The 27,792-nt window shown below is 34.4% G+C and overlaps 2 protein-coding genes across 4 annotated transcripts; one reads left to right on the plus strand and one right to left on the minus strand.

The window, feature by feature from the left end:
- The first annotated feature begins 1,949 nt into the window (after positions 1 to 1,949).
- LOC101894048 (DNA-directed RNA polymerase I subunit RPA2) lies at positions 1,950 to 5,804 on the plus strand. Its single transcript, XM_005186343.4, has 6 exons — positions 1,950 to 2,131; positions 2,196 to 3,237; positions 3,304 to 3,761; positions 3,821 to 4,278; positions 4,340 to 4,747; positions 4,817 to 5,804. The coding sequence occupies exons 1-6, from the start codon at positions 2,063 to 2,065 to the stop codon at positions 5,751 to 5,753; spliced, it is 3,372 nt and encodes a 1,123-aa protein (XP_005186400.1). The 5' UTR covers positions 1,950 to 2,062; the 3' UTR covers positions 5,754 to 5,804.
- Positions 5,805 to 7,190: 1,386 nt separating this feature from the next.
- On the minus strand, positions 7,191 to 27,308 carry LOC101893154 (AP-2 complex subunit alpha). Of its 3 annotated transcripts, XM_059123886.1 has the most exons (12): positions 27,154 to 27,308; positions 22,261 to 23,127; positions 16,668 to 16,879; positions 16,411 to 16,604; positions 15,677 to 16,340; positions 15,417 to 15,604; positions 14,719 to 15,348; positions 14,374 to 14,653; positions 14,026 to 14,309; positions 13,743 to 13,947; positions 12,077 to 12,160; positions 7,191 to 9,200 (listed from the first exon to the last, which is right to left on the minus strand). In XM_059123886.1, exons 2-11 carry the CDS (start codon positions 22,322 to 22,324, stop codon positions 12,083 to 12,085), a joined length of 2,799 nt encoding a protein of 932 aa, XP_058979869.1. In that variant the 5' UTR covers positions 22,325 to 23,127; positions 27,154 to 27,308; the 3' UTR covers positions 7,191 to 9,200; positions 12,077 to 12,082. The 3 variants fall into 3 exon arrangements, with proteins under 3 accessions (XP_058979869.1, XP_058979868.1, XP_058979867.1); XM_059123885.1 differs by lacking the exon at positions 7,191 to 9,200 and having other exon boundaries at positions 9,207 to 12,160; positions 27,076 to 27,284; XM_059123884.1 differs by lacking the exons at positions 7,191 to 9,200; positions 27,154 to 27,308 and adding an exon at positions 26,647 to 26,805 and having other exon boundaries at positions 9,207 to 12,160.
- Positions 27,309 to 27,792: the final 484 nt, after the last annotated feature.

The following is a 27,792-nucleotide window of genomic DNA, read 5'->3' on the forward strand; positions in this document are numbered from 1 at the left end:
ACCATCGGCTATTATGGCGACCCACACCATCACACATGGCCGGCGCTTGAGTTCTGGTGGTAAGCAAACACGAAATTTTATTTGTTTACAAACTGCTGAACAACGAATGTTTTCTCATTGGAGAAAACCAAATTCGGCATTTCACCACTTTCGGCCAAGCGAAGCAACTCTTTAGCTCTTTTGAGTCTATTTTCTTTCTGTTGCGGTGTAAGTTCTTTCACTTTTTGGAATTTCAATGGCTTTACCCCGAGCTCATTTTTCAATATTTGCCGAATGGACTATTGCGATATGTTCAGCTCACGAGCCATTTTTCGGCCACTGCGACGTAGGTTTCGATCAAATCGCTTCTTTACTTTTCGAACCATTTCTGCTGATGTTTAAATTTAAATGCTGGAGTGCTCTAACGATAGCCACTTGTGGTTTTCCAGCCAAATATAAAGAAATCAGACTATTACGTTTGAATTCCATCACGTATAACTTTTGTTCTGGAAAATTCGCACCAAAATGCTTTTGTACGCTTGTAAACAATATAATTAGCTGTCACTGGAATAATTTTAACAGCTGTCGGACGAATGGCTTAGAAATGACAGCAGTCTGAAGTTGGTTGCAGTTTCTTCATCTCACCCTGTATTTCCCGTATATAACCCTGTGAGAAATGTCAAAAGACAATAACTACAGGCTTTATTATGGTGCCATCTGAAGTACTTCCATGCCAATTTACAAATCGTCCATTGAAAAGCAAAACTTCGACCTTTATTATGATTCATAAATCACTCTTATGCTATTTATTTTACTCTTTATGTACTCCAGGTTATCAAATATTCCTCTCTTTGTTTGACGCCAAAAAAAGTGAAACAACAAAACTTCATTGATGTTGTTTTTCTCTTTTTCGTTTCATGTCATTTGCTTACAATCAGAAAGTTTTCTTGTGATTTTTTCCCGCTGCTTCGTGTTTTTTCCTTTGTCATTATATTATTTGTTTAAACAAAGTTTGTCCTTCGTTTCGAAGAGGCAACAACAGAGAGTATATGTAAGTAGATAAAACAAAAGACCCACATATGTCGCCAAATGGGGTTTTGTAAAAATTGATGACAAATAAAATGATTTTAATTATTTCAAATAACAAATTTTCCCGCAATTATTCTGTTCCGTATTTTTTAGTGGCGAAAGTAACCAAAGAGCAAACTGTCAAAAATTGCTGTTATATGCTCTCGCAGAAAAAAATAGTTGAAAAAATTCGGGTAGTTTGAAGCGAGCTCGTCTGCATTGACATGATCTTTAACATAACTCCACAAACAAGTTTAAAAGCATTGAATCGCATGATCTAGGTTGCGAATTCGCCCGTCCCTCGCCTATTAATAGGTCGGTCGTTACGCAGTCTGTGTGGTATGTTGCAACGCCTTGTTGAAACCACATGTCATGGAAATCAAGCTCTTGCAATTTTGGGCAAAAATTTGGTCACGGTAGTGCTCACCATTTACAGTTACGCTATGATTCGCAGCCCATAAACCGCACCAAACTGTGACTTTTTCTCGATGTATTTGTTGCTTTTTAAGTCACTCTAAAATCGACAAATTAACTTCCAAGGCGTACTTCAAACATAAATTAGGTGTGCGTGTTATACATTTTGAAAAAAGTAAAAACTTTAAATATTTTTTATTGAAATATGAATTGTTTCCTCATTGCCTCATTGCCTCATTGCTTAAAATAATTCAAAATTTGAAATATATTTTGGCGTTTGAAAATATGTTTATTCATAAATAATTTGTTTATCGTAACTGATACAAAAACAATGCTGCCAAGTTCTTACTGTGTTACCGTTACTCAATACGGCAACATGGACAACAGCAATCATCCCAAATGATTGTTTTTGTTTACATTAATCATCTGGGTAGTAGCAGCTGATTGCAAAATACACAGCCATTAAGTACACAACTTTAACGGCGTTATCACAATTCCTTGTGACTTGGTGTTAAAGAGTCGAAGCTATCAACACGTGCAAGTTCATTTAGATGCCCAAGAGAAAAATTCAAATATATTAGTGAAATTTAAAAAAAGAAACATGAAAATATATCCTGAATTAACCAATTCGAGACCAGAATTCCGTGTAATACCCGAGGAGTTAAATGAAGTGAGTATTTCAGTGATATAATAGAAATTTAAAGATTGTTTTGCTTACCCATTCTTCATTGCAGCATTTACACGCCTTGGGAGCCCCTCATTTAGATTCATTCAATGAACTGTTGGAATATGGTTTGAAAAATATTACCAAACATCTACAGCCATGTAGTTTTCTAACGCCAGCTGGAGAAAAATTGGAAATGTATATACAAGATATACAAATAACAAGGCCGCAAGTACCATTCTCTGTTGTTGATGTTAAAGAACGTAACATCTATCCAACAGAAGCACGGCAGCTACACAAATCCTATACTGGCTTGTGTTCGATAAAAGTGGGTTGGCGTGTGGATGGCATTGAAAAGGCACCCATTGATGTTGAACTGGGTGAAATTCCAATTATGTTAAAATCGAATGCCTGTAATTTGGGTAAACTAAAGCCCGAAGAAATGGTCAAGCGTGGTGAACATGATTCCGAATGGGGTGGCATTTTCATTATAAAAGGTAATGAAAAAATCATACGTATGCTGTTGATGAGTCGTCGCAACTATCCAATTGCCATTAAGAGAAGTACCTGGAAAAATCGTGGTTCCAATTTCAGTGAATTGGGTATATTGATACGTTCCGTGAGGGAGGATGAAACATCGTACAACAATGTACTACATTATCTCAACAATGGTACCTGCAAATTTATGTTTTCCAATTTGAAATTCATGGCATATGTACCGATCTGTTTGATCATCAAATGTTTGGTTGACTACACCGATGAAGAAATCTATAGACGCTTGGTACGTGGCTATGAGGATGACCAATACTATTTGAGTTGTGTTCAACAAATGCTGCGTGATGTGCATGCCGAAGGTTTACACACATCCGGTCAATGTAAAGATTATGTTGGTCAAATCTTTAGGTCGCGATTCCCCGAGCTACCAAGTTGGAAAACAAACACTGAGGTCGCTGAATTCATTATGGACCAACGTGTTTTGGTACATCTGGAAACGAGCAAAGAAAAGTTTGATTTAATTGTTTTTATGATCCAGAAGTTGTACCAATGTGTCCAGGGAAATGCAAAAGTTGAAAATGTGGACTCAGTTATGATGCAGGAGGTGTTGACATCAGGTGAGTTTTCACGATAATCCGAAATATGTAACATACATAATCCTTTTCCATTTACTACCCTTTTAGGAAGTTTATATCAAAAATTCCTGACAGATCGCCTAGATATTTGGTTGCAGTACGCCAAAAAGACCTTGCTAAAGAAACTCAATGCTCCCGATGTTTTGGTGAATGCCAGCATCATGTCAACCGCCTTGCGTAGTTCAGGTGGTATAAGCCGAGCCATGGAATCATTTTTGGCAACAGGTAATGCACCATCTCGTAGCGGTCTGGGTCTAATGCAAAGTTCGGGCTTAGTAGTCATGGCTGAGAATATTAACCGCATGCGTTATATGTCACATTTTCGTGCTGTGCACAGAGGTTCCTTCTTTACCACCATGCGTACAACAGAGGCTCGTCAATTGCTACCAGATGCCTGGGGTTTTATTTGTCCTGTCCACACTCCTGATGGTACACCATGTGGTTTGTTAAATCACTTGACAGTTACATGTCGCATATCCACAATGCCCGATAAGAAATTGGTTGATGTAAGTATAATGAATAAATGATGTGATTGTTGCAATGTTGAATCCTTTTACTTTTTTAGAATATACCAAAAACTTTGGTTGAACTGGGTATGTTGCCTGTCGAGTCCGATTTAAAGGATCCCGCTGGCAAATTGTTTGTTGTCTTCCTAGAGGGAAAGCTTTTGGGTTATATACGCCAAGCGGATGCTGGTAAAATTGTCGATAATTTAAGGCTATTGAAAATTGAAGGCACTTTACCCGAAATGATGGAAATTGCCTATGTGCCGTATAAGAAAAAGGGACAGTTTCCTGGCCTTTATTTGTTTGTTGGACCAGCACGTCTAATGCGTCCCGTTAGAAATCTGGCTTTGAATAAAATTGAGTTCATTGGGTCCTTGGAACAAGTTTACATGGATATTGCCATAGATGCAAAAGAAATGTATCCAGGATTTACCACGCACATGGAATTGTCTAAAACAGATTTCTTAAGTAATTTGGCCAATTTGATTCCCATGCCGGATTATAACCAGTCACCACGGTAAGAATACTTCCAAAACTCCAAACATAACGATGTTAATATTGAGTGTTTTCTTTTTCAGTAATATGTACCAGTGTCAGATGGGTAAACAAACCATGGGTACACCATGTCTAAATTGGCCCAAACAGGCTGCCAACAAATTGTATCGCATACAAACACCGGGAGCACCATTATTTAGACCTGTCCATCATGATAATATACGCTTGGATGATTTTGCCATGGGCACAAATGCTATTGTTGCAGTAATTTCCTATACCGGCTATGACATGGAAGATGCCATGATTATTAATAAATCGGCCCATGAACGTGGCTTTGCTTATGGCTCGATATACAAATCGAAATTTCTAGAAATGCGTGGTACCAATTATTTTGCAAGAAATCCTAATATGCCTGAGCTAAGTAAAACCTTGGACAATGATGGTTTGCCGCATCCTGGGGCAAAATTATCATATGGAAATCCATTTTATAGGTATGTTGCTTTGACAATATTTTTAAGTTTTTCTTGAACCGTTTTGTTTTTTTTTTTTTTCTCTTTTAGTTACTTTGACACAGAAGAGTCCACCTATAAATTAGTGAAATTGGATGAAAAGGAAGATTGTGTTGTTGACAGTGTACGCTACTGCGGTAGTTTCAAGGCAACCGAACCGCGCTTGGTTTGTGTTACATTGCGTATACCACGTCCACCAACTATTGGAGATAAATTCGCCTCCCGTGCTGGTCAAAAGGGTATCTGCTCTCAAAAATATCCTGCTGAAGATTTACCTTTCTCGGAAACCGGTCTGATACCAGATATTGTCTTCAATCCTCACGGCTTCCCCTCTCGTATGACAATTGCTATGATGATCGAAACAATGGCGGGAAAAAGCGCTGCCCTGCATGGTCTTGTACATGATGCTACACCATTTAGATTTTCCGAAAAACACACGGCCATTGATTACTTTGGAAAACTATTAGAGGCTGGTGGTTATAATTATTATGGTACGGAACGTTTATATTCCGGCGTGGATGGCCGTGAAATGACTGCGGACATTTTCTTCGGCATTGTCCACTATCAACGTTTGCGTCACATGGTATTCGATAAATGGCAAGTACGTTCCACCGGTCCAGTTGATGCCATTACCCAACAACCCATCAAGGGTCGCAAACGTGGTGGTGGTGTGCGTTTTGGTGAAATGGAACGTGATGCCCTAATATCCCATGGTGCTGCATTCCTATTGCAGGATCGTCTGTTTCACAACTCAGACAAGACACATTCATTGGTCTGCAATAAGTGTGGCAGTATATTAGCGCCCTTAAAGAAAATTGTGAAACGTTCACAAAATACCGGAAAATTACATTCAGTACCGGATACATGTCGTTTGTGTGGAGATGGTTCTGGTGTGGGATACATTGAAATTCCCTGTTCGTTTAAGTATTTGGTAACAGAATTGAGTTCGGTAAATATAAATGCAAGATTTAAATTAATGGAAATTTAAGGCGAACTTGTAACAGACTATAGTTTTTAATTAGTTTATCTTAAAAAGAAATAGCTTTAAATTTAATAATAAAAAGTTGATTTTTTTTAAAAACAGTAAATGTGCTGTGTTTCATTTGAGCAAAATAGTCTAAATTAGCATAGTGAAAAAATAATTAAAATTGATTTAATGACTAAATTCAGAGAGATCGGAGTCAATTGTGAGAATTGCAATCCAAATATGTCTATCAAATTTCAAAGCTATATTTTACGAAATATATCACAAACAATCTATTTGTCCCTTTGGATACAGTCAAAACAACATAAACCCCTTAACAACGTTTGGCCTAAGAACCAGAAACTCCTTTGGGGGTTTGATCTTTAAGTCAACTTAGAGTTCTCACAACCCAAACTGAAATTATATGAAAATTGGCAGAGAATTGCAAAAAAGTTCTAAATTTTTCAGAAATAAAAAAGTTTTTTTTTATTTACAAAAACTCATGATAATTTTTCACGGTACATATTGAATATACAAATTTCTTTTGTTCAGAGACTCCCAATGAAATTTGATCTAGAGTAATTCATCTTTTGACACTTTCCCCCAAAAAAAAACGAAGTATATAGGGAGATTCGACTTCGATTGGAAACATGTTAAATGAACAGTAAAAAAGGTAAACTAAATTTTCACTACAAATACATAAATTTCACATAAATTTCGAATGCAATTTTCTTAAAAACTATTGTACCTAGATATATGGTTTATGCTGGGATATATAATGACATTTTGTGTATAGTATTTCTTCTTTCGACACCTTCTGTCTAAAACGAAATTTTATGTTACTTTCACTCGTCAAATACAAAAAAGAAAAAATTTATCAACAAATTAGGAAATATTTTTGGGACTTTGTAGGAATATTGATTTGATATTTTTTTTTAATATTCAGTGGTTATATAGATTTCCTTTTTTTGGTGGTAAAATTTGATTAGGAATATTTTTGTCTTTGATATCGTCCTACGAAAATGATGCTTTGTAGGAACTTTTTGCATAAACTTACATGAGAACGACTTTAACCCTACTAAAATATGTTTTTAATATATATGAATTCCTGGTGTTTAGGTAAGATTTAGACTTTTGATGTCTTCTAGGACCTATAGAAGAATTTCATGATAAACCATTTTTAGAATATTTTAATTCGCTACGATGCCGTTTAAAAGAGTATTTAAACATATATTCAAAAAGGACCAAAAACAGGTCATTCTTGAACGGCTTGAAGTTTAAAATTTCCGTATTTCTATCTACAATATTGCCGAAGTCCCTAAATAACTAAAATGCACGAATTCCAAGGAACCTTAATCCAAAATTGTTCAAATATTGAGCACATTTTGTGCCCTGTTGCAACACTTCTCTTTTTTTAAGATTTGTGTGAAAAATTGAAGTAAAGATGAATTTTAAACCACATTTCTTTTTTTTATAATATTTCTTTTATTATTTTTAATTATTTTTCTTCATAGTATATGACACTAAATAATGTGTTTATTTGTATTTATTTTATATGTACGTGTGTGTGTAATGTGTTTTTGTTGGGCTTTTTTTTAATGTATAATTATTCTTAGTTCTGTTTAATTTAGGTTGTGTTTTTTTTATACGATAACAAATTTATTTTACGATAGAGGCTTGTCGATCATCATTACAGGAAAGAAAAATCTTGTGAAAGGAAAAATATATTTTGTTTAAAGATTGTTTTGTTTTTCATTTATTTATAGTTTATTTCTCTGTTTAAATATTATTTTTTAATGAATTTGCAAAATACTATAAACATTTGATTTCTTGTTTTAATTTTTATTGTTTACATAAAATTAAAAATATCTGTATAAAAAGCAAAAAAAAAAAAATATATATAAAATAGGTATATATAGAACATAAAAATATTAATTGGGAGGGGAGGTATTGAAATATAAACAATAACTTTATAACATAAGAGATGGATAGTAGTAGGGGGTATAATAAGAGTATATTAAACTTTTTTGTTTTGTATATATAAATATTTAAACATTTTCGACTTTTTTGCATATGGTTCTTATTGTTGTTGTTGATGTCGTCTAATACAATATTACACTTGATGCTTTGTTAAATATAATTTAGTGTTGTTTAGTTTTTTCTTATTTTGTGTTTATATAACAAATAAATGTGGGATTATTTATATTATTTTAAATTTATATTCGTTTTTTTTTTGTTCAACAAATGGGAATTTATGTTTTTTTGTTTTAATTTCGTGAGTTATATTTTTTCAATTTTTTTTAAAGATCATTTATGTTTTTATGTTCTTTTTTTATAGAGATTTTGCAACAAATATGTTGTCAAGTTATTTGTCTAATGAGATTTGTTTCTTTTGTTTACTTTTTATGGAATTTCTTTGTTGTTTTTTTTCTTTAAATAATAAAAATTATATTTTTATCTCGTAAATAACATTAATTTTGAAACAATTTTTTTGTTGTTTTTTTTATTTTTTTTTTTGTTCTTTTTTAATTTTATTTTTTTTTTATAAATATTTTTTTCTAGTTAAATAAGTTATATAGCACACATGCCTGCTCAAAAATTTAGATACAAACGATTTGGAATAATAAATTTGAAATATATATTTTTTATTTTCTTTTCTTTCAATACTGTTGAAACCAAAATACTTTAAGAAATTTGTGTGCAACTTTAGAGCCAATGCATTTATGAATGAGGTTATGTTCATAAACCTTGTTTCTATTCTACAAAATGTATCGTGCCATTTTTGAGCCGGAATGTATGAAAATTTGTATTTCTTTTTTTATGTTTTCCAAATCTTTTAAGGTTTCTATTATAACAATTCTCGTTTTTCTATATAAACAAACAATAATATTTTCAAAATAAAAACACAAAAGAGAATGCAATAAAGGCTCCATTATTTTTATAGATAATGAATTTGAGGGGTAGAAGGGGTTTTGTTTGGTTTTCGTATTTATCTTACTTGGAAACTTATTTCTACCAGAATATTTTCATGTTTTGTTTTATTTTATTTGTAATATTAACATTAATGTATGTCTGTGGTTGTTGTTGTATTGTTTAATATATATATTTATAGTAGTATGCAACATTAGTTTTTTAAACAAAAGTATTCTTTGTTGGAATTATATCAAGTAATTCATTATTATTTTTTTACTGAAGTATAGTCCTTATGTAAATTCTATGAATTATACATTATAAACTTTTGCACATAACACACAACACCAGATATATAACTCATTTCCATATTACTTTTTAATAAAAAATATTTCGAATTTGAATTAAAAATATATCTGGTTTATTGTAGATGTAGGCGAGACGAAGACGACGACCACATAAATGACTTCTATTGGTTTGATGCGTTATTACGGCGTCACTTATTTTCTTTTTTTGCATGGAAATATATAGGGGAACTTGGGTGGTGGATCTGCCACATAACTAAAATTATTCAGAAAAATGTACAACAGAAATTTTAAGGAATTCCCAGTTTTTTGATGAGATATGTGAATGGTTTAATATTCACTTTCCTTCCATATTTGTTCGATATAAAATCATATTAGGCATGGTACAATAAAGAGGTAAAGTAAAGCTACAAGCCGGTTACAATTATTTTCTGGGTGTGCCCGACGACTTCTGCCAATTTTTGGTTGTGTCTGGTTAACCTAAAATTTGTTACAATTGTTGCAAATCGAACAAGCACCTGGACCTTATTTTATAGTTTCATAGAACAAGAATCCAGTCCTTGATTTCTTTTTTTGCTGTCAAAACTCAAAATTTACAAAAACACTTCAATTTTGACAAAAAAAAACCCAACATACCAAAATGGCTTGAGATTAATATATCCTTATTTATAAGGGTAATTCGCGTAACTTTTCCAAAAAAGAACAACTTTTATCAGTCAATTTTAAAAGAAAGAAAAAGGGTAGATTTAAAACAAGTAAGGAAAGGCTATAGTCGTGCGGGGCCGACCATGTAGGGTATCACAACAACACTACAATATGTTAAAAGCCCCCTTATGTCTAAATCCATTTTGGAAGATATCTTTTTGAACAAGGACATTTGCCCAATATTTACGCACTCCGTCAAGTAGTTAGTTGTAGTGGTCCATTTTACAGCCAAGTACAATCCAATGGTCATCCAAAATGTTAGACTTCTTCTCTGTCCTTAACTCACTTCTCAGGCAAAATTCCGTGTCGATTGGTTTCATCAATTGTGTGATCAGGAAAATGTGTCTGTTTTTGGTTCATTTTGAACCCCTAAATAATTTGCAATCATCTCAAAATGCAAAAGGCCCCTCTGTATCTCCAAAATTTAGGCACATTTATATGATTTGCTTGTCTGCGATATTTGGCTATATTCGTCAACGAAATCAGCATGACAAAGTCAGAAGTTCGCCTTCTGTGTACTTTCGATATCGCCTGTAAGTAATGCTGAAATTTTTACACAAAAGTAGTGGTCCATTCCACCCGCTGTCCTAAACTCTAACTTAATTCGAGATTTCGTGTCATTTTCATTCTATTTATAACGGCTGCAAATCAAAACATTTTAATTTTTTGGTCCATTTCAACTCCTAAATATATTGCGGACATTTTTAAAAACAATATACTGGCTCCTGCCCAGCCCTAAGATCTAGGCCCATGCTAACTTCCGCGTCGATTGGTCTATAATTGCGACCTGTAGAGCAACTACAAAATCAGGAAATTGTTCAGTTTTTGGTCCATTTCAACCCCTAAATATTATGCGATCATCTCCAAAAGCAATAGGCTTCTATTCTGGCCCAATCGTAAAGATCGGGCCATAATTGCGTCCTGAAGAATGATTACAAATTAACATGGACAGACGGGCGGACGGACATTCATTGCTAGATCGACTCAGCTCAGCGAGATAGGAAGATCCATATATACTTTCCCATGTGGGGTACCAATATTTCGAGGTGTTGCATAATTTTTGGCCCAATCAAACTTATAATACCCCAATATGAAAATGTGATACATAAGTGTTTCTCAAGCCTTGTTAAAATAGTTTTTATAATATAATATTATTCTCAGGCTGTTTTGTCGTTAAATTCATTTTCGGTATGTTGGGATTTGTGCACAATCATCGAATTGTAAAATTTCGAAAAGAAAACAATCTTTTTTTGAAGGATTTCACGCAGGAAAACTTTGACAGCAAGAGAAGACTTAGGCTTTAATTCGCCTCCTGTGTCATCTTATTAAATAGGCCCATGCCTAGCAGATATATCTTGTTCCAAACCCCAGAACAAAGAACGATTTTTCTATTTTTGATTTTATATGGAAAAAATATTTAGAAAATATACGTTTAGAAACTTCATCAGACAGATCTTTGTTTATTAAAATAAACGCAAAGCCCTGTTTCATTCAAAGTTCCTTTCATTCTTTTTATAAGAAATTTCGAGTATTCTTTTTGGAAAGGACAAAATTAGATAGATTTTTTATATCTTTATACAGTTTTTCATTTTTTTAGGTGATCGGTTATCTAATCTATCTTTCTTTCTTTTTTAGGGGCGAGAAAAGGATTTGCATTTGGTAAGTTTAGTTTTACATTTCGAGCAATTAATTTACTTAGTTACTTTTTCTTGTCTATTACTTAATATTATAAGTTCATTGTATGTATTGATCGCCAGAGTAATATGACAAGAAACGAACAAAATACAAGGTGAGGGTTTTTTTTTTCATACGTGGAAAATTTTAAAATTGGAAAATGGTTGTGAGGGGGTAGGGGGGTGTTGCAAGAAAAAAACTACATAAAGAGCTTGTGCAGTTAACTAATGTGGAAAATTTGGGGAGAGAGAGGAAATTTGAGCAAAACAAAAATTAAAACCACTAAATCATGTTTAGGAAAAATATCTAAATTCTTATATTTGTTTGATTTGTGTATTTTATATATTTTTTAAAATACTTATGTGTATGTGTTTTCTGAGAAAAACAAATGAACAAAATTCTTTCCTTTTTTTAAGTTTTGCTTAAAAAGAATGCAAGCTTATCTATATTCTTTTTCATCTTTTTATAACATTAACATATAGGTTTATTACTTTTCAATTAAAGGGGGTATCTCTTTTTTTAAATTTAACTATGAATTTTTCGCTTATCTTTTTCTCAACTTTTGGTTTTTTTGTTCTTTTTATAAGATTATGATTTAGTTTTGTAATGTATGTTCTTTTTTTTGTATATTTCCTTTGAGAATAATCTTGGTATATATATATTTGTTTTGTATATATTTATAAAACGAAAATCGTCGTTGCATTTCTCTTATGCCGTTTAATAGAGCCTAAATAAAAGACATTTTGTATTTACCATTTTTTAAAATTGGTCTGTTAGTATATCGCAAATTTCTCTTGTAACACTTTCTTTGCTGGCACGTATTGTTAGACGGAACATCTGTAAAATATGGCAAAATTAAACAAAGAAAATAATGATTATTGTTATTTACTAGTCGCAATTTGTATTAGGCAAGTTTACTTGCGGCGTCAGGGTTCTCTTTGTAGGAGTGTGAGATAAGGGAAATGGAAAAAATTGCTAGTACTGGATTTTTTGGAAATTCCTTCTGTGTCTCGATTTTTATGTCGAAACAAGTTGTAGAATATTAATCGTTGTCCAGCAGTCTCTAAACAAACAAACTGAACGTGTTTACTTGCAAAAGAGGTCAGCTGAAAGTGTGCACCTTCGGTTGGCCACCAGGACTCAAGCGCCGGTCATGGTGATGGTGTGGGCCGCCGATAACATTCGATGGTCGCTCTCCCCTCGTATTAATCGACCGTGGCATCAGAATAAATGTCAAATATTATCGCGAAAACATTCTGGGGTGTATTAAAGCCTTGGGCACGCAAACATTTTGGCCGCAGACCTTGGACATTTCTACAGGACTAGGCACGCGCCACCCAAGAATGGTTTCAAAATGAGGTTTCTCGCTTCATTTCCAGCGCACAATGGTCACCAAAATCTCCGGATACCAATCCGTTGGTGTATTGTGTCTCGAGTATTTTGGAAAGCAAGGTTACCAAAGTGTCGAAGGCCATAATTCGTGCCAATTCGAACAAATTTAAACTTATTCTAAAATTTGATGCTATTTCCGACATGTTGTGCTCTCATTCAAATACGAAATATTCCATATTTTTTCATCTCAAACCAGATCTCGTGTTGTGTCTAATTTGCACAGGATCGGATACTTACTTTGCATTTTATGATCGTTTTGGTTATTTTAAATGTTGACCTCTCTGTGGGGGAGTTACCAGAAGGATTGGTCCGAAATATTGCACCTTCACACTATACCTTGTGTTGATAGAAATATTGGTATGTGTAAAGTTTAAAAAACCGGATGATTATTAAGCATTTTATGATCGTTTTGACTGTGTGGGGGAGGTACCAGAAGGAGTGGTCTAAAAAGTTGCATCTTCACACCAGATTTTGTATTGGTAGCAATATTGGCTTGAGTAAAATTTGAAAAGAATCTGATGCTTATTTCACAATTTATAAGCATTTTGGTTATTCAATATGTTGACCCTTCGTAGTAGAGGTGGCAGTAGGAGTGGACCGATATTGCCCATTTCCGAACTCAATCTAAGTTTGATAATAATATTACGATGTACGAAGAATGAACAAAATCGGATACTCCCTTCTAGAGAACAGATAGGTAGACATACACCGCTATATCGACTCCAAAAGTCCTGAAACAGATTTCATCCAAAGATATCTACGTCTAAAGCCATCATTCCTCAATGAGGCAAGTTTTGACCTTGTCCAGTGATATATACCCTCTGTGGGTATAATAAATAAGAACATCAAAAGGGCAATACTGAAAAACCACAATTTCCCGGAAACAAATTCCCTTTTATAAATACAAGAGTCAAGAAGTTGAAAAGAGAACCATAAAAATTAACGCAAGTAAACTCGCCTAGACTAACTCTATTTTCACTACAAAAGTGGAATAAAAAAATATTAATTTTTTATTAAAGCTCCATACCTGTGCTTGCTTGTTGGGTTCCAGTCTTAGTAAACAACCAACTTGTTGTGACTGTGTGTGTATAATACCCGCACATACCATATTGTCTGGATTGGGATCAACATTATCGAGCAATTGCATACCAAAGCCCATGAGTTTATTACGGGCACCGGGTAAATCTAAAGGCTGTTGAGCTTTGAAAACCTTTTGGGCTCTTTGCTGTTCACTGGAATAGAGAGTAATTTTGTGTAATTTTTTATTTATTTATATTTTTGTATGATTTTCATTTCTTGTTGCAACTTACCCGCTCAAATTCTTCCATCGTGCAAAGAATGAATCGGCATTCATTTCCGTTGGCTCAAAGAACTTATTAATGGTCAATGGCAGCTTGATGCTGAATTTCTGTTGAACACCATTGTAACGGAAATTCACCTCAATTGTGGGTGAATCTGCATAGTCTTCTATACATTCGGCCGTTAACAATTGTTGGATTTGTGCACCGGCTTCTAAGGTGGGCTCAACAGGTTTCATTTGAACATTTAATTTTAAAGCATTTTCCGGCTCCCATTGTAAGACGGGTGTGAAATTCTAAATTACAGGAAATGTAAATTAGCAAATACTCTAAGTATCTAATAAATCTTGTTATGCTCACTGTTAGGGGAATTTGTGTTTTGTTGCCATAGAATAAACCTAAACGTCCCAAATTCTGTCGGAATTCACTTTTAACGCCAATTTGTAGCATTTCATTTTCAAACAAAACACCATTGTTCTTGAAAAGGAACTTTTTGGTATTATAGATTGCTGTGTTGTTATTGGCACTGCCATAGATATCGCCCAGGACATCAATTAATGTGCCACTGCTGTTGTTGACCGCATTATTGGCCGGTGGTGTGCTAAGGCCCAACAAATCGGCATTGGCATTGCTGTTAACTCTGCAAAACCGGAAATTACAATTAAATCAATTTCATAGTTACCTCCTAAAGAAGTAGAGACTTACTTATGATTAGTAGCAGCATGAGTATTATTCTGTACAGCCGCCGGTGCTGGACTCTTCGATTCACGTATCTCATTTTCTGGTACCCGACCAGGTTTCTTCTTCTTCAACACGGCCAATATGGAACTTTCCCTTTCGGGGAATGAGGGCATTTCTTCCAACACTGTAGCCAGTACATCTGTGGATGCCACAATACTCAATTGTAGATATTCACTTGCCCGCTGTTGCAGTTCGGCATCGGCCGAACGCAAATTACTGTGTTGACGGAATACTTCTTGTATGTTGGTACGTATCTCAGGGAATAGATTAATGAATTTGATATAGGTGGACAGCAAGAGAGCCCTTGTCATGGGTGAACATAAGTGATATTTAGAATGCAAGAGCTTGAATTGCACTAGGGGTGCTGAACGTGAATCGCCGGCAATTAAATTACCAAATTCACCCAATATATAGCCACCAACTTTGACCATATTTTCGTGGCAAGCAGGTGCTTGCAGAGCTTCAAAGACAGTCTTGGCAGCATAACCCTGGACCTCTTCACGATTGATGACAATTTGTATGACACGATACCAAACCTCTTCCGATACATAGTCACCGGCAATACGAATGAGATTTAAAATGACATCAACGTACCTATGGGGAAGAGAGAAGGAAATAGCTGGTTTAGGTCTTTAATGGTGGGGGTTTCAAACTGTCCTTACCATGTGAAATCGGTGGCATATTTTTCAGCTAAAATGGCCACCTTAAGGACCATTTCCTCGCGTATGGAATAATCAGCGGTTTCCAAATAATTTAACATTTCCTGTACAATTTCCTCAGCATTGCTGCGATCGCACATGGCATACAGCAAATCAACGGCCATTTGGCGTACGGAAACATCTTTTTCCATCTGAAATTAGACAAAAAGTTTAACTTTATTTTAATATTCAATTAAATATTAAATTTTTAACCAAACCATTACCTTCATGGAGAGAATGACTACTTCTTGATGTTTCTTAACTTCTTCGTGTGAAAATTCCGATGTGGCCAAATGGCACATCGACTCCAAGGCCAAGTAACGTAAATTCGTTTCACGATTACTTAAAAATTGACCCAATTGATTGCAGGCACGCACCAACAAATTGGGTTCACTGTCACTGTGTATAATGAGATTGATCGCTTCGAAGAGCACAGCGTTTTTAGCATTTGAATGCTGGACTTTTTTACTCTTTGGCGGCTCTTGAGCCTTATTCAAAATTGTCTCAAGTGTTTCATTTAAACGTGCCCGAACGCCTGGTTCTTCTGTTACAGGATTATAGTTTTGCAATAAACGTAAGAGTTTGACCGACAGCCATGGGGCCGGAACAAAATAATAAGTATAATCCTGTAAATCAGTATAACTAGCGGTAACAATACGTGACAAACGAGAAACAGCTAAATTGACGCAACCCTTATATTCGTCGGGATTACGTTTGACCAAAGCATCAATCAACGAAGTGGCAGCCGTGACAACACCCATATGCTGGTCATTCAACAAATGAATAATGCGTGAAGTCCATTCGCCGCCAGGAATGATGTCGGGACTTGAACGGAACAAACGTAAAAGACAAAGAGCAGCTGATTGTTTTACAACATCCATGGTGTCTCTGAAAGTAGGATAAGAAAACATTGGCATAAAAATGTATAATGTTTGCAAGGATCTATCAGTATACATACCCTGATACCAACAACTTTGGTATTTCATTGGAGAACGATTCGGCCATGTCGCGGCTGCCAATATTGGCAATGCATTGCAAAGCCAAATTAACATGCACAGGATTACGGGATTGTAGATCATTTTTAATGGATTGTATAATCAAGCGTATCAAATCGCTGTTTGTGTTAACCAAAACCGATATGAACAAGTAACCCTAAAAAATATGAAAAATAAAATATGTTTTATTTTATCAAGTTAATATTAGATATTTACTTACAATTTGTTTTTCGGAATATTTATTCGATGACAGCAAATTAACCGCCTCCATATGACCAAAATCAATGTCATGCCCCAGCAGAAATATGAACAACAATTTACACACATATTTCTTTTTCTGATACCCATCTAACGTTTTGTCACCTTTAAATTTGCTACGTATATTGGCTAACTCTTTATTGATTCTTTTTACTTCCGCTTCTTTACTTTTACCTGTAATACAAAAAAGAAAAAATAAGAGAGATACAAACAAACACACGCATATTAAAAATTGTCGTCGGATACCGAGAGGAAAGAGTTGTTAAGAAATTGCTTTATGATTATTAAATTATGGCGGAAGAAAACTTGATTTTGTCATGTAAAACGACCTGTTATGTTTGTTTATATGTACACACTTTGCCGGAAGCTTTATTAATTTTGATTTCGAAAAGGAAGGTGAATGAATGGATGGATATCTACACCGATGTTGTCAAGGTGGTCCAGGATTTGACATTTCTAACTCACTTTATATGGGAAAGTTCATGATTTGTTATTTGGTCCCCTGAAATGGCATTCATTTTAATTTCGCAGAGAGAGAGTTAACAAAATTTCCGTTAAGGATATAACCGCAAGCTTTTCAAAACATTGTGAATAAACTAACAAATTCACGAATTCTGGAGTATTTTGGAAAGCAAGGTTGGCACTAAAAAATACCAAAGCAAGCGCTTCGCCGGGAATGGACCAAAATACCGCAGAGCAACATTCGGGCAGCGTGTGTCGGTTTCATTGACCGTTTGAAGGCCATAAGTCGTGGCAAATGTGAACAAATCTAAACTTATTCTAAAATTTGATGGTATTTCCAACATTTTTTGCTTTCATTCAATAGAAATTAAAAGGTAATGTAAAATGTAAATGCAAAAATTATGACGTTTGACTTTGTCGCAGTTTTCTTACCTTACCAGACCAGATGTGCGACGATTCTATAACTCATTTTTTGAGTTACCGACAATATTCGTGAAAATTAAAATTCTTATAATTTCGGTATTTAACGAAATCTTTCGGTAAGTTAGCGACGGAATCAAAGTATTCGCTAAGACCTACCGATAGATTCCAATGTTGCAAAGTTAATTTCCTTTTAATATCAACATTTTGGGTTTCAAATTTATCGATTTTTGTCAGTAACTCAAAAAATGAGTTAGAGAATCCCACTACATTTCTAACCCACTTTACATGGGAAAGATTTTATTTTCGCTAAGAGAATTAAAAAAACCCTCCATAAAGGTTATAGCCGCAAGAATTTCGAAACATTATAAACAAACCAAAAAAACTATATTTATGAAGAATAATTTGAGGAATTTCAAAAAATGTTTTTTGAACTAAGTTTTTTTCTATCCAGCAATTTGTCATTGTCAAGGATAATTTATGAACTTTTAAAACTGTATTAGAGGGCTTTAGAAGAAATGTTTAGAGGACTGTCTAAGCTGAGTCTGAGTGAAATGACACTAAGGGAATTCATAATTTTTATACCCTCCACCATGGTATGCAGGGTATATTAAGTTTATCACAGCGTATATATATTCTTGATCAGCATAAAATTCTATGTCGATTTAGAGATGTCCGTCCGTCTGTGGAAATCACTCTAGCTTCCGAACGAAATGAAGTAGGTTAATATAACTTTACTCAAATATATATAATGTCTGCAGGACTTTTGGTATTGAAAGTGGGCCATGTAGGTCCACGTTTTGGTATAGCCTCCATATAACGGTACCTCCCGATATTCGGTATTTTGATGATTTTAGTGACATTATTCACTGGAAATGTATCAAATTTGATATTTGAAGTTCATAATGGATACTACAGTCTAAGACAAAAAATTGTCTGTGCAAGTCCACGTATTCGAATAGCCCCCATATAATTGTTCCTCCCTATTTTCGGTATTTTGGTGATTTAAGCGACATTATTCACTGGAAATGTTTCAAATCTTGCATTTGAAGTTCGTAATAGATACTACAGTCTAAGACAAAAAATTGTGCGTGCAGGTCCACGCCTTCGTTTAGCCCCCATATAACGGTACCTCCCTATATTCGGACTTTTGGTATTGAAAGTGGGCCATGTAGGTCCACGTCTTCGTATAGCCCCCCTACAACGCACCTCCCGATATTCGGTAGTTTTATGATTTTAGTGACATTATTCTCCGGAATTGTTTCAAATTTGGTATTTGAAGTTAGTAATGGATACTACAGCCTATAACCGAAAATTGTCTGTGCAGGTCCACGTCTTCGTATAACCTCGTATTTTGATGATTTTAGCGACATTATTCACCGGAAATGTTTTAAATTTAGTATTTGAAGTTCGTAATGGATACTAGAGCTTTAGAATCATGGACTCAAAACTTTTTGTAATCAGTGGGGGAAAATGTAATCCAAATTTACTAAAGTACAACAAAAGCAACGAAAAAAATTGTCATGTTTTTCTTATCAATTCGCTGTAAACTGCAGGCAATGCATTTTGTTTCATGCATATTTGAGGTCATTGGACATAGAAATGAATATTAAAATAAATATTCATGAAATATTAACAATGAATGTTTTCGATTTTTGTTTTTGTAAAAATATAAGAATATGTGATGAAAGAGCAAAAATGCAATGATATGAAACGAATGTAAAAAATTTTGAGTATTTGAAAATAATAAAAAAAATAAATAATAAATTATTGAAAAACAAGTCGTGCTAGCGTTATTTGAAAATTTTCTACTTTTCAAACCTCTTACTGGTCACTTATTTTTATTCAAATGGACTTACAATATTTCCTCTCTAAAGCTATGCTTTCAACATTTATGGACAAAACAAAAAAACCTATCGAGATTATCATTATGTGAATGTGTCAAGCGCCAATGAGCATGAGTGTGGCTGTCACCAGCAAACTACAAAAAATCTATATATACATATAAAATATAAATTTCACACAATGTCGATAAAAAGCCAATGAGCTTAACAAATTCCTCACATTGTTGCAACAAAATAAACTCTACAAAATTGGTCCACACAAACTTTTTTTGAAATACGACGCGGACTGCATCAAATCCTAATATCTATTTTTGTATCATTTATTAGTTAGGCCATTTGTCAGTTTTAGTAAATGTTACTGCTTGTAGTATTGTGTTGCGGTATAGAAAAAACTACGACCAACGACTTTTGCCACCAACCAACCAAACACTCTGGCCTGTCTATCATCATACTGGGTTTTTGGGGGGAAATAAATAAAACTCAGCTTAAAAATTGACGCCCCTATAATTTAATAAACATTTTATTCAATTATAAATAAATGCCTAAAAGCTGTAGTGATTTCAATTTATCACAACAGTTAATGTAATAATTTTACATCATGTGCTCTGAATGTGGGCACATCGTGTCGTGACCCGCCGGCGCATTCTTTAAGGAATTTTCATCAATATGCCACTCATCATCGTTGGACAGTGGATTGTGGAATGGGAGGGTTGGAATTATTATGTTGGCGATGTGTTACATCCCTACCATTTATCAACTCGTAAACCACTTGATAAAAGGAACATAATCTGTTTACGACACTTGAACTTTAAGTATGGCTGCCTGATTTTTTTGAAGTTGGATTCTACAACGATGGTAACTGTTTGTTGTTGTAGCAGTAACATATGTAAGGTGTTTAAAATCTGATTATAAATAATTCTGTTTCAACATCCAGATATAAGAAATTAGCTATTGGTGTCATCCTGAATATAATTGCTCCAAAAGTACCCTGATTTGTCTTTTCAGACTGCAATGGATAGGAAGGTGGTCTCCAACGACGGTATTCTCACTGTAGTGGTTGACTACATCGGTGACTGCATCCGCATGAACCTGACCTGCCTGATAGTCTTCTTGATCTAGAGGCTCTCTCTTATATATTTGGACCTTCCTTTCTCAATTCATCACACGCCAGGGAGTTTTAGTTTTAGTAGGTCTGAATACTTCTAGTTCTGCATGGCGTTGCATTAGTGTTCACAGACACCATTTAACCCGCATCCCTGACTACAGGCCACCTGCGTAAATACAGGATGAGATGGGAAACTGCAACCAACTTCAGACTGCTGTCATTTCTAAGTCACTCCTCCGACAACTGTTAAAATTATTACAATGGCATCTCATTATATTGTTTACAACCGTACAAAAGCATTTTGGTGAGAATTTTCCAGAAAAAAAGTTATTCGTGATTGAATTCAAGCGTTATAGTATGATTTCTTTATATTTGGCTGGAAAACCACAAGTGGCTATCGTTAGAGCACTCCAGTATTTAAATGTGAATAAGTCTTTTGTGTCTCGCACCATCGCTCGTAGCTGGCAACGTAGCTCGACGTCAAGGAATTGGATGGAAGAAAACAGCAACATCAGCAGAAATGGTTCGAAAAGTAAAGAAGCGACTTGATCGAAACCCACAATATTCCATTCGGCAAATATTGAAAATGAGCTCAGGATAAAGCCATTGAAATTCCAAAAAGTGCAAGACTTACACTGCATCAGAAAGAAAATAGACTCAAAAGAGTTGCTTCGCTTGGCCGAAAGTGTTGAACTGCCGAATTTGGTTTTCTCCGATAAGAAAACATTCGTTGTCCAGCAGTTTGTGAAAAAACAAAATGATCGTATTTACTTGCCAAAGAGGTCAGCTGAAAATGTGCACCTTCAGTTGGCCACCAGAACTTAAGCGCCGGACATGGTGATTGTGTGGGAGCCGCCATAACAGCTGATGGTCGCTCTCCGCTCGTATCAGAATAAATGCCGAATATTATCGCGAAAATATTCTGGAGGGTGTATTTAAGCCTATGGCACGCAAACATTTTGGCCGCAGACCTTGGACATTCCAACAGGACTCAGCACGCGCCGCCCAAGATTGGTTACAAAATGAGGTTCCTCGCTTCATTTCCAGAGCACAATGGCCACCAAAATCTCCGGATACCAATCCGTTGGACTATTGTATCTTGAGTATTTTGGGAAAGCAAGGTTGGCACTAAAAAATACCAAAGTGTCGATCACCTCAAGCAAGCGCTTCGCCGGGAATGTGCCAAAATACCGCAGAGCAACATTCGGGCAGCGTGTGAGTTTTCAAAGCCATAATTCGTGCCAAAGGTGACTAATTCGAACAAATTTAAACTTATTTTAAAATTTGATGTTATTTCCGACATATTTTGCTTTCATTCAAAGAAATTAAAAAAGGAAAAATTATGGCGCCTGGCTTTGCTGCAGATTTTTTTATCTCACTCTGTACACCTGTTGTTTTCTTTTCATTATTTTGAAGTTTGGTTCTGGGGGTAACAAAAGACAAACGCAGCGTAATTTTAGTTCTTTCTTAACTTTTTAAAAATAAATAGATTTGAAAATCCACAACAAAAACATTCATAATCATTGGTTTATACCTCATATTTTCTGTAGCCTTTCGAATTGTTTAACAAAAAATAGCTTTGGAAATTGATTAATTATATAAACAAATCGCTTCACAATATAAAATCCAAATGGTTTCCAGACGAACGTGACATCTTAGTAGATTTTCATAAATTGTTGATATTGTTAAAAAAATATATACGTATGAAATTTTTGTTTACTTACAGTTTCTTATGTCTGATATAAAAACCGCCAGACCGCGCATACCATCTCCCCGCACAGGTGCCATTGTTGTTAGTTTGTTAATTTTTAAAGTTTTTTAAAAACTTGTTGACGAAGAAAAACGACGCTTTTGGTTTTTTAACAACTATAAAATATAGTTGTTAAAAAACGGATGTTAATCCTTGTTTATTTGCCGTTTTAAACTCTCCTTTTTTAGGGGAGAGTTTAAAATGTTTGGGTTTTATTCACAGCAGCAGCCGATTCGGCGATTCGAGTCAAGATGACCGCAGCAGCAACAGCAGCAGCAAAATTAGTAGAAGACGAAAGACAGACAGGAGATGTTCTAAATTGAAATTGCTTGATTGTGTAGTAGATGCAGTGGCAATCACACTACTGGCACCAAGTCATTCAAATGAGTACAACAGCAAGAACAATTATAATGTGAAACAACAACAGTAACAAGTTTGTTTTTTTTTCGTTCTGCTCGCTGTGTTATTGTTGTCGTTGTATGGTTGCTGTTTTTTTTATTTACTTTGTGTTATTTACACAAATCTTTCTTTTTTTCGTTCACAAAACCGGCATATAAACAGTTGAGGAATACAAATGTACTGTGTATGTCCAAACACCGATTAATGTTGGAAAAAATCACTCGATTCGTTCTTCAATTGAGACTGATTGCTTTAAAGTGTTTGATAGAACGACAGAGATGCTGCTCAGAATTCTGGTGTCAATACTCGCTCGCAACAGATGTTGTTGTAGTCGTCGTCGTCGGTGGCGTCGGCGTCGTCTTCGGTCGTAGAGCTTATGTATTTTTTAGCTAGATAATTTATATTTATGTACGTCCGTCGATACGTTTAGACTTTTTGTGACCTGCAAAACAAACAAAAAATTAATTAGTACATATTGCCAAAATTATCAAACAATAAAATTGTTTTCGAACAAAAAAAAACAAAACCAAGTAAATTGCAACAAAAATGGATCTAGAGGCGTTGTTTTTACACTTTTGCTGTTGTTTTGCTGAATTGTTCAATGTTTTATCAACACAAAAAATTATATACTTTCATGTTGAAAACCCAACCAAATCTCCACAATATTTAGCAACACTTTCCCCTTTTGTTGTTGTATTGCATACATATCTCAATAAAATGTAGTATGTGTTTTTTTTTTTTTTTTTTCTTATCATAAAAAATATAAACAGACTTCGACGACATGTACTAATAACCAGTGGAGGAAGCGAAAAAATCCGCACAAATCAAATAACAAAGAATTTTATTTAGGAATTAACGACAACCAACAGCAACCGGCAATGAAAGAAGAGAAAAATATTTAAATGAATGAAAAGTGGACAGTACTTTTTATTTTGAATTGAATTGAGAAAAGTAATTTTGATTTTGAGACTCATTACATGTACACAATGCATAAATCGGCATAATTTGTAATTCTTGTCAGGGAGCACACACAAAAGAAAGCAGAAGGAAAAGGAGGCGTATACCAAAGGTAAAAGTGCCATTAAAAATGTCATGTGTTTTCAGATTAATTATCAAGACATCCTTACTTCAAGGAATTTAGAATGGTGCACATAGATTGGAATAGTATAGCCTCTATATTTTACTTTTTGAGACGTTGTCGCTATTTTATGTCCTTCATCATAGTATGGAGGGTACAGTAAGTTTGTCATCCCGTTTGTAACACCTCCAAATATACATTTTAGACCTAATATGGAGTATATATTCGTGATCAGCAGAAATTTGCATGTCCTTCTGTCCGTCTGTGGAAATCAGTAGGTTGATACAATTTTACACAGATGTGTTTTAGGAATTTTTGGCATGGATCCACGTTTTGGTACCACTCTACCGAACTTGTCGTAAATTGGCAGATTGATATCCCAGTATGTAGGAAACATCCTGACACAGGGCTGTTTTGGTATAGTCCCCATTTGGAAATGTCTCAAATTTCGTATTTGGATTCTGTAATGGATACTAACTCCTATGACAGAAAATTGCCTATACAGGTTCACATCTTCGTATAGCCCCATGTAACAGTACCTCACTATATTCGATATTTTAATTATTGTAATTACATTTTTCAAAAGAATTATCCTAAATTTGGTATTTGGAGTTCATAACAGACACCGCCTTCTTTAGCAGATAATGTACTGTAGGGCCCACATATAACATTCCCTCTCTATATTCGATATTTTGATGCATTTAGCCACTTTTCAGCAGATTTATTTGAAATTTGTTTGTTTGAAGGAGGCCTTACAAAAAAACAGGTGGTGGAAGAATTGAATCCGAATGACCTACCGCAAGTCAGAATTTTCGGTGAATGGGCTCTTGGAAAGTTGTCCGAGATCCTCTTTTTATAGAAAAAATGTGTTCAGCGATGAAGTTCATGTTTGGCTCAAGTATAAACCAAAAGCAATGCAAAAGCTATCAGTATGGTGCGGTTTATGGTGCATTATTGGACCATACTGCTTGAAAGAAAGTGCAAGTCGTAACGTAACTGTTTAACTTCGCTGTCGAGAGATGACATCCAAATTTTTCCCAAAATACTGTTTTTTTAGACGTGCTCACTTCAATTGACGCATTGGAATACAACAATGATGCCTTTAACTGTGAGATATCGGTCGTTGAAAATTGTTTTTGTTTTTTATTCATTACTTAAGCTACTTATTTGATCCTTTATTTGGGACGTATCAAATACAGTAGGTACCTTGACTACAAGCACCAGGAACACTGTTGGCTACGAGGTCGCATAACATCCAAGTTTCAGGTTCAAATATCGTTTCGGACATTGAAAAAAATAATGAGTCGATGTCGAGGTTTGCCAAAAAACAAGATAAAAAATGTAAAGGAAGCTTTCAAAATAAATTAAATTCAAAAATGTTTTTTTATTAAAATTAGCTCCACGTTAGACATAGGGTTGGGAAATATATATATGGTCCATGTCACAACCAGTAAGGTAGTTTAACTTCAAAGGAACAGACCAACTTGTTTTGTTTATATTTTGAAATTGAGGAAAAACCACAAAAAATGACTAGAATGTTGGGTTTATTCCACAAAATTGAATCAAAGGTAGAGAGAGAATATTGTTTTATCCCAATGCTGTAAAAATGTCCAAAAAATCAAATCTTCTAAATAATGGAATTATATAGTTATGGTTATATACCATCCTCCTAGGTTACTGTCAACTCATGGATCAGAAAAATTGATATATTCATTTGAAGAGGTTTCCCGGAAAAGGTACTCCCGTAAGTCGTAAAATGAAAAATTTGTTTTTTCTTCATTATTCTGCTTCGCACTATGCCAGTGCAACTATTATATAGACCCTCCGTTTCACTTCTGAATAGTTCACAATGTGTTACTTTCCGGGGTTATCTGTTTCTGACGGAGATTGCCAGTATATTTTGGGGGCTTAACTTCTATTTTAAGCCTGGTGTATTAGTAAATATTATGTTTTTACGCAGCACGAGTCCTTGTTTCTTATCAAAGAAATATTGATTTCAAATCGGAAATGTCATAAATCTACAATGTATTCCCATGTCATATTGTTGAAAACACTTCTTCCAAATATAGAGAGATATATAATGATTCATATTTCAAAACATTCCACATTATGATTATGACAAAAACAAAAAATGACAAAAGGATATAACATCTATTAAATGTCTACAATGCATAACATTCCTCAACGTGTTCATTGTTATCCTTTACATGTCATACCACAACACCCCCCTCCGCCCCCATATCGTATAAAACGCCATCTACAACTCATTATTAGCTCTTGCATACAAGAACTTTTTTCACAGACGTCGCAGCGGCGTTGACGTTTGCGTTTGAGGGCAATGGATAGCATGGATGGCGCTGCTGCTGGCTTTTTGTCAAACAAATGACGATGACCACGAAGTCAAGTGAAAAAAAAAAAAAAAAACAAAATATGAAGACTTTATAAACTGTGAAATAATGTAGTAGCTGGAGTTGAAATTTATCTCTGTGCACATCCATACAAACACACGCACGTCATCACCATCATACACAATATAAATGTCAGTTTATGATAACAAACATATTTATTTCTTAAAATTATTACATTGAACCACACATTTGCCCCTAAGCGTTTAAGTCACAATATTCGATTTATTGATCCTCCCACCATATTCATTATTTTCTTATTTTTTCTTATTATTTTTAGCTTCTGGGTCAATTCTCCTTCGACTCTTTTTCTTCAATAGTAATCCATTAATTTCAAAGAAATAAGATTTAATTTGCATTCAAATTATTAAAATCTTCATAGATATTATGTTTCACAATCGGCCACTAGAAAACATTTTAATAATTTATCTATTTTTTCATTGGTTTTCTATTTTTTTTTTTCACTTTTTCTCATTACCGTTTTTGTGTAACAACTTTTGTACTATTGTATGTGGAACGCTGCTGCTCGGCTTAAATTGAATTCCAACAGGGCACACTAAACAAGGTGTGTCAAATGTCATAAACAAAATTCAAACATTTCGGCAACACTGATAATTGCCTGAAGCCTAAACAGCTTTAAACAAATATAGGCAATATAATGTTAATTAGCAAGGAAATTGATAAAACATTTATTGTAAAAAATTACTCAGAATATGTATATACTATGAAACAGGTTATCACCAAATCAATGACTTTTGACATTTAGTTCATTACTAGAACAGCTGTTTACTCTTAGTTGTCGTTATTAGTGGACCCTATATTCCTTCCAGCACTTGCGTACACCCAATTAACAGACACTCATTCACATACACACACAAACGCACTTATACAAAAATTTAATTTTCACCTCCTATATTTTTCTAATTTTTTTCTTCTTTTTTCGTAGCAAATGAATAGCTGAATGTTTGGTCCAAGAGTAACTCACTTTATTTATTAATTATTTTATTATAATTCACAAATAATTTAGCACTAGCCACGACAGAATGTTGTTTTCAACAAAGAAATTCGTCGAAATCGCCAAATCTACACCGCAAAATTTTCTCCTGTTTGACAGTAGACGATTATTCTAGTTTTCTTAATCATTTCATGACTATCGAATAATCATTTACTCCAGTTATTCCATTCCACAGCTAAATATTTTTAGCTCTACAGCGTAAGAACCATTGAACGCATGACGTACGTTGATTCTTCGTACACGTTATACGTTTGATTTCAAGATTTCTGACATTTTCCTAAATTCTTAGTTTCTTTGCAGTGGCACTCCTGCCAGTTCCTTATTAGGCAATAATCAAATGACAATATTATAAATATTTTCATAACATTGTTCTAATTAATTACTTTAATTATATGTCAAAAGATATATAAATGACAACGAAGAGCGTTTTAAGTTGAAGGAAGAACAATGTTACGTTATTTCAACTATTAAGTGTGTAAAAAACAGGTTTCCATCCAGGTGCTTAAAGAACAGGTTTCCATCCTTTTATACCTATTAGGTTATATATTTGTTTTTTTTTTTTTTTTTTTTTTCAATGAAGTTAAATTTTAAATATTAAGAACCACTACC

Source organism: Musca domestica, unplaced genomic scaffold, assembly GCF_030504385.1.
Source record: "Musca domestica strain aabys unplaced genomic scaffold, Musca_domestica.polishedcontigs.V.1.1 26, whole genome shotgun sequence".
Lineage (NCBI taxonomy): Eukaryota > Metazoa > Arthropoda > Insecta > Diptera > Muscidae > Musca > Musca domestica.